Source organism: Macrobrachium rosenbergii, chromosome 50 (genome assembly GCF_040412425.1).
Source record: "Macrobrachium rosenbergii isolate ZJJX-2024 chromosome 50, ASM4041242v1, whole genome shotgun sequence".
NCBI classification, from domain to species: Eukaryota; Metazoa; Arthropoda; class Malacostraca; order Decapoda; family Palaemonidae; genus Macrobrachium; species Macrobrachium rosenbergii.
In genome coordinates, this window is record NC_089790.1 from 29,221,654 (window position 1) to 29,234,153 (window position 12,500).

Genomic DNA, 12,500 nt, shown 5'->3' on the forward strand with positions numbered 1-12,500 from the left:
GTATTGAATTCACTATGACAGCACGTGCAATATCTAGCTTGTGAGTCGCGAAGACGTTCACAACAAAACGACCTACTAAGTCCATCAGTTAATAACTTGGAAACATCAAAGACAAATCGTCTAGTTTCTAAACTTGTACGAAGATATGTTAAACAGAACGGCGAATCGTCACCACCAATAATTCACATTAATATTACTAGAAACCCTGCACAAGTTTTGCAACTTACAAGATGAAATTTAAAAGTCAGCCATGAGCCACTAGTAAGTTAAAAATAATCGCATATACGTGCATCGTCACATGCATTACTGTAAAGCAATAAAAATTTATTTTCATCTAAAAATTACATTTTAGAACGTAAAAAAATGAAGAGTTATCAAGTTAATTATATAAACAGCTCGAAACTTGTAAAGTTTTATTATGTATCTAAACTGCGAGCAAGCCATCATTGTTCCGATACGAAAAACAATCTGGCCTTTTAAAGATTGAAACTAGGAATTCATAAAATACTGACACCAACCAAATTAACTACTATGAACTAAGGATTAAAGATGTATCTTAAAGCGGAAGTCTTACAAAAAAGTATTCCTAATCTTTATTACTTCATCATCAAGCAAAAGCTCAGTAAATGTGAGAGAGAGAGAGAGAGAGAGAGAGAGAGAGAGAGAGAGAGAGAGAGAGAGAGAGAGAGAGAGAGAAGGGCAAATCATGGAGCAAGGACCCTCTCCTACGAACTCACTTAAGAACTTTCCAAGAAATTTGTTGAGGGTTTAACATTTCTAGAGAAACTGGTGCATGCAACTCAGAAGGTTAGACAAGTCATTTCCAAAGGAAAAATGGTATGGTACCATTAAGTGTAGTGCTCCCACGCTATACACGGAATCCGAGAAGGAAAAATCTTTACTGCCAAGCTTTCAAGGCTGGATGTATGAGCATATCACTTGCTCTCTCCCATAAACGACTTGAGAGAGAGAGAGAGAGAGAGAGAGAGAGAGAGAGAGAGAGAGAGAGAGAGAGAGAGAGAATTTACTTCCACTAAAAGGTTGAAGCCTTCCGTCATTAAACACATAAAAGGAAGGAAAGACCTAGAGGAGAGGAAATGGCATTCGATATGGGAAGCTCTCTCTCTCTCTCTCTCTCTCTCTCACTGAAAACAACTCTCCAAATTGGAAAGACTATCCTCCCCATTATTCGTAAATAAATAGGTTTTCCTCAACTCTTAACGAGGACCAGTGATATTATCACGCCACTGTACGGCTGAAATATTTCGATTAATTAAATAGCGTGAGAGGAAACATGTGTGGAAGGAAGCTTTCCTTGCTCTCGATACTCGCATCGATTTCATTACATATTTTCTCTTTAGTATTAACAAAGAACGCTTTACCTTAAGCTTTATATATTTGCAATTGAATTTTACCACACTCAAAGATAAGCATGTCCTCAATAAAACCTAACTGGAGAGAACTTCGAATGCTCTATTTAGACAACGAATCTCTTCTCCGAGAGAGTCACTTTTTAATCCAGCATAGCAACTGCGGTTCTCAAATATCTGACTTCCATGAAGGAGGGGGCTAAACGTTACATCTTTTGTTGCATTATTTTACATAGTGAATTCTACAGCGCTCACGGCTACGTTTTTGACAAAAGGACATTAGTCATGGCATGAAAAAGTATACAATATGTCTTATTTTAATGAGCAGGAATTCCTGGAATCTGTTTCATTACAGAGAGCTACGAGGAATCGTCGACGAGGAGTGGCTGGATTCCTTATAGCTTACCATTGCCAAGACTCAAGAAATGGCTAGAACTAAATCAGTACGAACAGGAATGGCCGCAAATATTTAACAAGTACAGTGACAGAAGTCAGTGGCATTGTGAAAGCACAAGAATTATTAAAATACCCAAAATTACCAACAGAGGCCAACGGCCAATTCTCCATTCTTTGCGGAACCTTAACCACACCCGCTAGTGACAAGGTAACCAGTTCCCTGAATACATTGATGATAAAAAGATGTGATTAGGGATATAGGCAAGAGAATTCAATGTATGTGTGCGTTTGTGTGCGCGTGTGGTTTTTATGAGTCATCCTGTATATACGTTTTAGGTATATTCACACCAACTTCTGAATAAATATTTGTGCGGCTAAGGGGTGTCCAGAGAACCATTTACCTTGTTTATAGGGGATGTTAATGGCATTCGTAAAACAGCTTTCCTCGTTAATAGTTGAATTCGGTGAATCTTTCACCCAGTTATTGGTGTATGTCAGAGAACCCTTCACATTTCCCCCAAGAAGGCTTCAGATAACATGAGGAAGCCTCAGTGAACACGGAACTAGTTACTTTTGGATATTCAGGGAACGGCTTACTGTATAATGAGAGCCACTCAGGAAACCCTTTTACCTTTCTACCAGTGGCATTCAGAGAATTGTTCATCATGTTACCACTGAACATTTTAGAGAACTGTTTATCTTCATTCTACTGGGTCTTCAGTAAATCGTCTTTCTTGTTGGTATTTTGAACTGTGTGAATAGAGAACGGTTCACCAAGAACTGAGTGAAAGATTCACTGAATTCAGCTATTAACGAGGAAAGCTGTTTTACGAATGCCATTAACATCCCCTATAAACAAGGTAAATGGTTCTCTGGACACCTCTTAGTTGCACAAATATTTATTCAGAAGTTGGTGTGAATATACCAAAAACGTATATACAGGATGAAGTTGGTGTGAATATACCAAAAACGTATGTATAGGATGACTCATAAAAACACGCACACGCGCACACAAACACACACACACACATTGAATTCTCTTGCCTATATCCATAATCACATCTTTTTATTATCAATGTATTCAGGGATACATAAACATAAGAACATGGATGTGATAGATGACTTTTTAATTTTATTGCTATTTCCAAAATAGAAATGAAAATAGGTAACAATACTGGTGGGTTTTCTAAACAGAACGTAATTAAACCCATTACTAGTTTTACTATCAAATTTTTGGTGAGCAATGGGTAATCCTTTTTTACCTGTTTTAAGTAATTTGTATGTGGAATTTTTCGAAAGCAAAATATTAAACAAAATCATTCCACGCAATACAGTACGGTTCACGTATGTTGGTGACATACGTGCTTGACCAGGTAACGAAAATGTAAATATTCTTCTTTGTTACATTAAATGAATTAGTGCCATCAATAAAATTCAGCATGGGGCTGGAAAAGGACGGCTGCCTAGCCTTTTTGGATTGCCTAATATACTAAACTAGTAAAATGAATTCGTGTGTGAGTGGGGATAAGATTTCATAACTTAGGGGCTATTTAACTCAAGGAATGTTTAAAATCTCCCATTCCATGTCTGTCTCAATCTCTACAACAGTTGAGCAATAACGTGTTTTTTTTAACATTGATGTTTAAAAGCATGGAATACTGGGTGAACATATCAATCCCATAAAACTCAACATACGGCAGAGGGGAATGTGAGACTGGTTAAATGAGGAAAGAGTAATGCAGTGACACTGGTTTAAATAACGAATAGTTTTTATAGTAAGACACTATATTTCACAATAAATTATTCTTTTATGAAAAAGAAACATGCATGCTCATATTATAGCTACGTAAATTGTATGGACGAAAAGTAAAGAAAATTCCTCAAAACGTCGTATTACCCAACTATGGTCCATCTTTTCAATGTAGCCTTAGCTACAGAATCTAGAATTTAACGTTATTAAACATTCTGTTTTTGTTTCGCCTTCATTTCGCCGGCTGAATAAATCGTAAAGCGCCTAGACTTACTATTACTGTGAAGCCCTCGGGATCTAAAGGTACGCATTCAGCCTTAGCGTTAAAGCCTAAAATCTAGTGGTGCTAAGCCTTAGCAGTAGAGCCTACTTATGTTTCCGTTCTTAGTTTTAAGGCTGAGAATCCAGCGGCTAAATAAATCTCGCCTCTTGGATTTGACTCCGCTGAAAAAGGGAAAATTTCATCTTGTCAGAAGAGAACGGATGTCTTCATGTCATCATTTAACAACGTAATTTTATACAAACCTCAGCGCTGCTGACAATTCGGCTATTCACAATATGAACAGCTTAGTGGATATTGCAACAAACATTTTTTGAAACACCTGACACTAATTGAAGTTTCTCTGATAAGCGCAGATGGCGTAACCTCCCTGAATCCTATTCAGATATCTGCCTGAATATAGTGTTTTCTGAACAGTTCCACGTTTTAAAGAGGACAGACTAAAGTAACGCGCAGAGAAAACGTTAATCAACAGTATAGCTCACACGCTCTCACGATATCATACTAAAGGCCACGCATACACGAAAAACAACTTACGCTGGAGAAAAGAAATGAATTAATTATCCCTCCAATCTCATTAGCAGTGATTGAAGAGTAATTCTGGACAGTCCAAAAGCCATTTATGGGTCATGTATTCCGAGTGTTCGACCAGTCTTCCGTACCATCTACTCTTACTCCGCCGCCTTTGTTGCTTCATCATCACCCATTGCAACTTGCAACAGATCGCTAATGACGTATGGGATACAAAGCAGGTGTGTTAACGCAGTGCTCAACACTAATCTTTTTAATCGGAGTTGGGCCAGCTTGAATAAATACTCTCGAACTTCATGTGTGTGTGTGGAACGCACCGATCTTGCGTGTATTTCTGACTCATTAAACAACCTAATATTTACAGGAAAGGTTTCCCATCACTCGAAAACCCTGTTTCCTATGGAAGTGACAAAGCTAGAGTGTGGCAGAAAAGTGGATGTTCATTAACACAAAATTACTAATACCTTTTAAAGGCTCTGACGACTCCTAAATACGCTAAGATCATTCCGCGATGTGACGCAACTGATCGCTCTCTGTAGCCTGTACCTACAACTTTAATCAACAGGTCTGTAAATGACCGTAACTCCTGCTAGCTATGATCTGCTCTAAAGCAATGAAGGTATCAGTAATTGTACTGATAAATTGATACAGCTGTAAATTTGACTTAATTCATATCGGTATTGTTATTATGCTATTATTTTTACTTTATACGCCAAATAAATACCAATTCAAAAACGAGCATCTCTAAAACCATTAAATCTACGTTTTTTATCCCCAAACACTTTCAGACCATTTTGTAATGTCCCTTCCTAATACATCGATGTATCATTTGAATCCAAATTCTCTAATACCCATATAACTTTTGTTCTTAATCCTGTTATCCATATTGTTTACCTTTAAATATCTATACCAATATAAAATATTTGAGTTTTCATAATATATTCCCTTTTTATCTTACACCGTGATTCATGCTTCCTATTGCTGTTACAATTTATGGCAGTAAACTGAATCCCACACATAAAATAAACATAACATTAAAACCTGAACAAAGATTAGTATCAACGGGATATTGACACAAACCGATGCTCATTGACACGCTAATTTTAACTGGAGACTGTGATTTTCTGCGTCATTTCTGATGTGCAATTTTCTGCAATAAAGCTTCCCAAAATGACAGGGGTAGAATTTTTTCCCCTCGTGAAACTTCGTCTAAAATATTGTCTAAAACCTCACTTCTGATAAAGGTAATATCACAATCGTCTTTGGAGTATATCGTTCCACACTTAAAGAGGAAAATCGCAACAGAGAATGACGATGTTTATCAACTTAGTTAATAAATTCTCAAATTTACAAGCATAACGAAGCCTAACGTAGTAAGTTACTGCGATAAAACGAACTATACGAATCCTCATTCGGGGAATCAGGGTCAATTCTGTACAATGCGAGTTAAAAGTATTTTATGGAGTAGCTCATACTTCAAGAATGTACCATTCTGTGATATTCAACACTAATGGTAAACGCTAAGGTAATTGCTAGACGGGACTGCACGGTTTCTAGAAAATGAGGTTATGATCTAATTTCTAACTAGTGATCATAATCGAAGACATTATAGATAGATCACGCCTAACCCTTATTTTGTTCAGTGTAATGCAAAATGATATAATGTTAATCATAACTAACCCATTACTATAAACGATTTTAGTGAATAGGTACATAATCCGAGACAATTCAGAGAAATAAAAGAAAGAAAGTTTTGGTTCAAAACTGTACCTTAATCATACAACAAGCGAACAATAAATAGCATTCCTTATCTTACGTAACTTGAGTATATATGTAAAAAATCTTTAAAAATTCCTAAGACGTATTACTCATAGCAGTGTTATGCATTTTCCTTCAGTTGTTAAATTTGTTTTTTTTACTTTCATTTTCTTATCAGTGTATAACATGATTTCATATGTTCCCCTTTAATATTTTACAAGCCGTTTTCAATTCCACGATAATTATAACCATTACTTCAATCTGTTTTTTTTATTATTATACTGTTTTTCGGCATTCCTGAACATTACTGCCTTTGCCTCACTTTTAACACTGACTTCTTTCCATTCAACCAAAGCCATCATCATTCTTGACGGCTTCCTGGAGACCTTGACATTTCAACTAGGAAAGCAAGCGTCCCTAAATTCATTCTTTTCCTCCGAGTCTCTTTGTGCACCACAGTTCACTCTACTATTGTTATTCAAATTCGAATCAGGAATGTGGGCGACATCCGCAGCATTCCGGAAAAAAAACAGAACGATATATAAGGAAACTGTTTCCTTCCCCTTCCCCTAGGAGACATGTCTGTAGGCAGTGGAAACTTGCTACAAGCGCTTTTGGTGGATTTTATACATTAAGTTCTTTAATTTTGCTTGTTAGGCAACTTTCCACATTGTTATCACCTTCCCTCACTCAAGATGTTGATTAAGGTTTTCTTCGGACTCAGGTTTAATATATACACACAAACGTGTATGTATGTATATGTATGTATATATATATATATATATATATATATATATATATATATATATATATATATATATATATATATATATATATAAACCTCAACAAATCTGGATAAAGCGTGAAACTTTCTTTTGGCCACACGAATTTCTTGAGCTTTTCGTCCCCCCGCCCTATATCTTCGCCCCAATAACCCTCCACTGAAAGAGAACCACTTTTTCCCTCTTATCCCTTACAAAATTATCGGGACCCTTCATCTTAAGATGTTATCACTCCCCCTTTTTACTCCTCAAAAAATATCATGCTCTCTTCCCATACCTCGGGACAATATTAAAAACGAAAAGCGTTATTTTCTCTGATACGGCCGTCCTCCCGCTTCGCTCACTTTCGTTTAGTATCCTCTTGCTTCAGGTTTCCGTCGCGATTTCTAAAAATACTTGATCTCTCCTCCCCTTAGTCTTCATGTTTACTGCATAGCCTCTTTGACCTTCGTAATCTCTCTCTCTCTCTCTCTCTCTCTCTCTCTCTCTCTCTCTCTCTCTCTCTCTCAGTTTTTGTTCTTTCGCCAGACGGTAAGGAATCAATATATTCCCAGAAGTCAGGTGAAAAGAAAGAAGAAATTAATGCCTTCGTTGCTCTCTCTGCTAGAATTTCATCTTCCCTTGCTCTCTGATTTTCTTCTTCCAAAGAAAGGAAGCCAATATCTTTGCATGTGTCAAAAGATTCTTAAAGGATATCTAATTTTACGTCTTTTTTTTATTAATGTGTTTCGATGTTAACCTTGAAAACTGTCGGGGCAATTTAGCATACAAATTAAATAACCCATTACGGTTAAGAGCATTAAGTCGTTGGTACATACAAGTTACAGTGAATTTAGTACGAAACATAACAAACATAACAAGAGAAGTCATCCACAAGGTGTACTAAATATTCATAATGATCACACAATTTACAGACTAGACTCTTTAAATCACGGAAAAGAAGCCAGAACGGTAACCAGTATTATTCTATAAAGGTGCGATGAACAAGAGCATAAAAAAAGTAGCATTAAAAAAGAATCTCGAATTTTAAAATTAATGCTGTGAAGGTTCCCTCAAAAGAAGGATCATTTTAACTTGCGTCGAATGAAGGCCAATTACCACATCCCATCCAGCCGAGACCAGTCTTTCAACTAACTCATTCTAGTCTGTTCAAGTTTCACAGTCATAAAATAGAACGAATGGCCGAGTTTCTTTCAACTTCAATTTACTTTAACTCAACATTTACTGAAATGAACTCTTCTACTCAGTTTCTTGTAAACAACTAGCATTATGCTGCTCACAAGCCTAGCACACTGATGAGTTCAGCATTATGGTAATTCACGTACTGCTTGTCAATATAGGCAAACTACAACGAACAAAGACCAATAAACTACAGCAAATTCATCGTCCGATTGCCCTTCCAGTAACAAAACTAGAATAGCAATTATACAGACACCTCACACGTCTCGAACTGTCGACCTAACCGCCCAGTTCTCCTCGCTGCTGGGAGAAAGGGAGCTGGGGATTTGGTACAACACATGTACACATTCGTTACCGGGGTCTAAGCGATGTCAGGCAGGGCAGCCGATCGAGGCTACGGCCTACCCCACCGCCAAATCAAAATCCTTCAAAAGAAGGCATCGTGCTTACCCCATATAAAAATGGGAAAAAAGCACGTTAAAACGAAGAAGAATAGCAATTATACTGTATAATACATACTAACCCATACTTGACTTAATCGTGAATAACAATATACATTACCTTGATAGGAAAAAGCACGTTAAACGAAGAAGAAGAAGAATTATCTTGTAATAATAATTTTCCCTAAATGTGCGTGGTTTCCAGAAAATCAATGAGCAGTACCATATTTATGTTGCTGAATATAAGGATGAACGTCATCTGTGAACCCATCATAGCCTCCGGTTCGCTTTACGGCAACTGACATCAGCATTACGCTAGCTACTCTTATAGAATAATATATCTCCCTCGTACCTCGTTCTTCCTACATACGAAGGCACTTTCGTGTCTACTTTTCTGCATACAAACAACACAGCGTTCTTTATTTTCTCCTCGTGCCCAAGACTTTCGCGTTTTCCTCTCTTTCACCTATCTTTTTTTCCCATTATCTATACAATACACCACTCTGTTTTTTTTTTTTTTACTTCTACGAACTCGTACAATCTTAGCAGCTTCCTATCTCATTTTTTCGATGCTACTTGAAACACACGCATGTCTTCTGTAAAAAAAAAAATGTTTTGCTAGGTCCTGAATACAATGGCCGTTCCATACGCTTCACCTTTTCCAACCTAAAAGTCTCTCTATTCCAGGACCTATAAAGCTCACCCTCCCCATTACACTGATTACTATCTTTCTCAATCTAATACTTGTTGTGCAAGGTTAATGCATATGTTTGTATAAATTACACACCTTAATAACAATGAAACAAAAATGTCCATAATCAGTAACCGATCGTTATGGCTAAATATTTGTTTATATTCTTATGAAAATGTTTCTCAAACAAAAGTGTTATTGGGGCAATCTGCATCTTCCTTAAGACGCGACATTAAGCCCGTTAAGCGAAAGGATTCTCTTCGGCACTCAGGAGGGCCCCAGATAAAGCTCCGGGAGATGAAGGGAAACAGCCTTCTCCAAAGCCAATCTAATCTTTACTGATACTTAAAGCTAAGAACAGCAACCTCTCCCCGCCCCCTCTACCACACCCCCACTTGAGAGGACTATATAAAAAAGTCACTACTGTACAATCCTTCCGAATTCCTAAATAACATTACGTTTCGTGAGAAGCAACCTACATAAACACGAAAAATAAATTGTTCTATATAACTGCAGGTTTATATATATATATATATATATATATATATATATATATATATATATATATATATATATATATATATATATATATATATATATATATATATATATATATATACATATATATATACATGTGTGTATGTATGTATGTTCACACACGCACATATATATACATATACATATATACAAATATATATACATATATTTGTGTGTATGTATATATATATATATATATATATATATATATATATATATATATATATATATATATAACAAACCAGGTTGGTTTCGGCTTAGCGATGCAAATACGAAAACACTTTCGCATAAATTACTTCATTAACCACGAGAGATCAATCAAACATTTTCAGATAATTTTGTACGCTGCTTTTCTATCGCACACCATCACCCAGGTCGACGTTTCTTAAGCTAAAAAGGCATTGCAGAGTCAGGGGTTAACGAATCTTATTTAACCCTGCAGGAAAAGTGCCTACAATATAGTATCGAAGGATCGGAAAAATAACAATCATATGAGATGTTCTCTTAAATCGCTGGACTAACGTGGATAAGCAGGTCGCATCCGGATTTGGGATAGGGTTTTCCTCAAATGAGAAGTGGCCGTTTGAAGTCAACGTTACTGAGTATTATAATAAACATGGCCGGGTATAACCATTATGAGATAAATTCCGATACTTGCCCTAATATATATATATATATATATATATATATATATATATATATATATATATATATATATATATATATATATATATATATTTACATACATATATATAATATATATATGTATATATATACATATATATATACATATGTACTGTATAAGATATAGTGTGAGACAACTGAGTGGTATATGATAACAAAATGTCATGAATTCCGTTCTTTCTTGAGCATAAAAAACACGTTAAATATAGGTTGTCTGGAAAGAGCATTTTCGATACTTCAATAGATAGTCTTAATCAGACGAGGAGGAACTTACAACTCTGACATGGATCAAGGAAATCATAACATTAAGATATTAACTTATCATGTAAAGACGTGTGCTGCACTTTGCATCAACAATAAATACATAAGCAATGCAACGTTAAATAGAGAAACATACTTATATATAAATGTATATACATACATATTATATATATACACATATATATATACACATACATATATAGTTATATATATATATATATATATATATATATATATATATATATATATATATATATATATATATATATATATATGGTGGTGGTTTCACTCGGTATTTTGACTCCCGTTAAACTGAAATCCGGTTTCGTTAGCACCCGGTAATTTGACACCCGAAATAAACAAATAGTCTATTTAGGAAGCATATTTTTTTAAGTAGCTTAGGGCAATTACCTTCTTTAGGAAATGGAAATGACACGATTAGATTGTTTCGTAAGATGACTGCTTAGTTTACATATTATCTTTTTTATTCAAGTATATAATAAGTAAAACGTTCAGCTGTTACATCCAAGCTCCTGCCGGCACAAAGACTTTTTTTATAACTAAGTATCGTATCATTCAGAGCACCCGTGGAGGAAAGAAACTCTTCGATGACTTCAATTAATTTTTCGAAAGGCAGAAACAAACGCTGGTGGATAAAAAATTTATTGGAAGTGTGAAGTGGAGAGAGGCAAAACACGCCTGTTAATGTGTATGCAGGCGTACTTTGCAACCCTTCACTTCACACTTCCAATAAATTTTTTACCAATCAGCGTTTGTTTTCTGCCTTTCGAAAATGTAATTCAAGCCAACGAAGAGTTTCTTTCCACCACGGGTTCTCTGAATGGTACGATGCATGGTTATAAAAACTATATCTTAGTTTAACCAGACCACTGAGCTGCTTAACAGCTCTCCTAGGGCTGGCCCGAAGGATTAGATTTATTTTACGTGGCTAAGAACCAACTGGTTACCTAGCAATGGGACCTACAGCTTATTGTGGAATCCGAACCACATTACGACGAGAAATGAATTCTTCATTGGCCGGTCGGAGAGTCGAACGCTGGGCCAACAGCGTGCTAGCCGAGAGCTCAACCCATCCCTCCAATCAAGAACTGATACATGGTTATAAAAAATGTCTTTATACCATCAGGAGCTCGGATGCAACCGCTAAATGTTACTTGTATAATTGAATAAAAAAACATTACGTAAACTACGCCTTCAACCTACAAAACAATCTAATTATGTCATTTCCATTCGAAACAATCTAATTATGTCATTTCCATTTCATAAATAAGGGAATTGCCCTAAGCTATTAAAAAAAATATGCTTCCTAAATAGGCTATTTGTTTATTTTGGTGTCAACTTACCGGGTGTTAACGAAACCGGGTTTCAGTTTACCGGGAGTCAAAATATCGGGAGTGAAATCACCGGGGTCAAAGTTCTGGGAGTCAAGATACCTAGAACCATATACATACATACATATATATACATATATATATACATACACATATATACATATATATATGTATATATACGCTTGGTGTATTTTTGTGTATGATTCAAACCGAATTAGAAACATTGGCGAAAGTTTCATTTGGTTGGTAATTACTACTCCTCATAATTAAGATAAATAACCATAAATTGCCTTGAAACTTGACTTAGCCTGCCGCAGAGAGACATGGCACATGACTGAATGTAAAAACCATTTACACATTTTACAAAATACCTGTGAGCAGATGAAAAATGTAATTAGTAATATAAATCGAAATATATAATATATAAACCCAACTGCTTGAAAGAAAACTCACCTGCTGCAGACCTTCACCGTCAGGGTACTCTCCAGG

General features: G+C 35.8%; 1 protein-coding gene across 21 annotated transcripts in view; it reads right to left on the bottom strand.

The window, feature by feature from the left end:
* Stacl (Stac-like) overlaps positions 1 to 12,500 on the bottom strand; it is a 566,256-nt gene that overhangs the window by 469,770 nt on the left and 83,986 nt on the right. For all 21 annotated transcript variants that reach the window (XM_067094383.1, XM_067094381.1, XM_067094379.1 and 18 more), the window contains exon 5: positions 12,465 to 12,500. This exon is cut by the window's right edge and continues 159 nt beyond it. In XM_067094383.1, coding sequence (XP_066950484.1) covers positions 12,465 to 12,500 — 36 coding nt within the window. The remainder of the gene's footprint in view (positions 1 to 12,464) is intronic.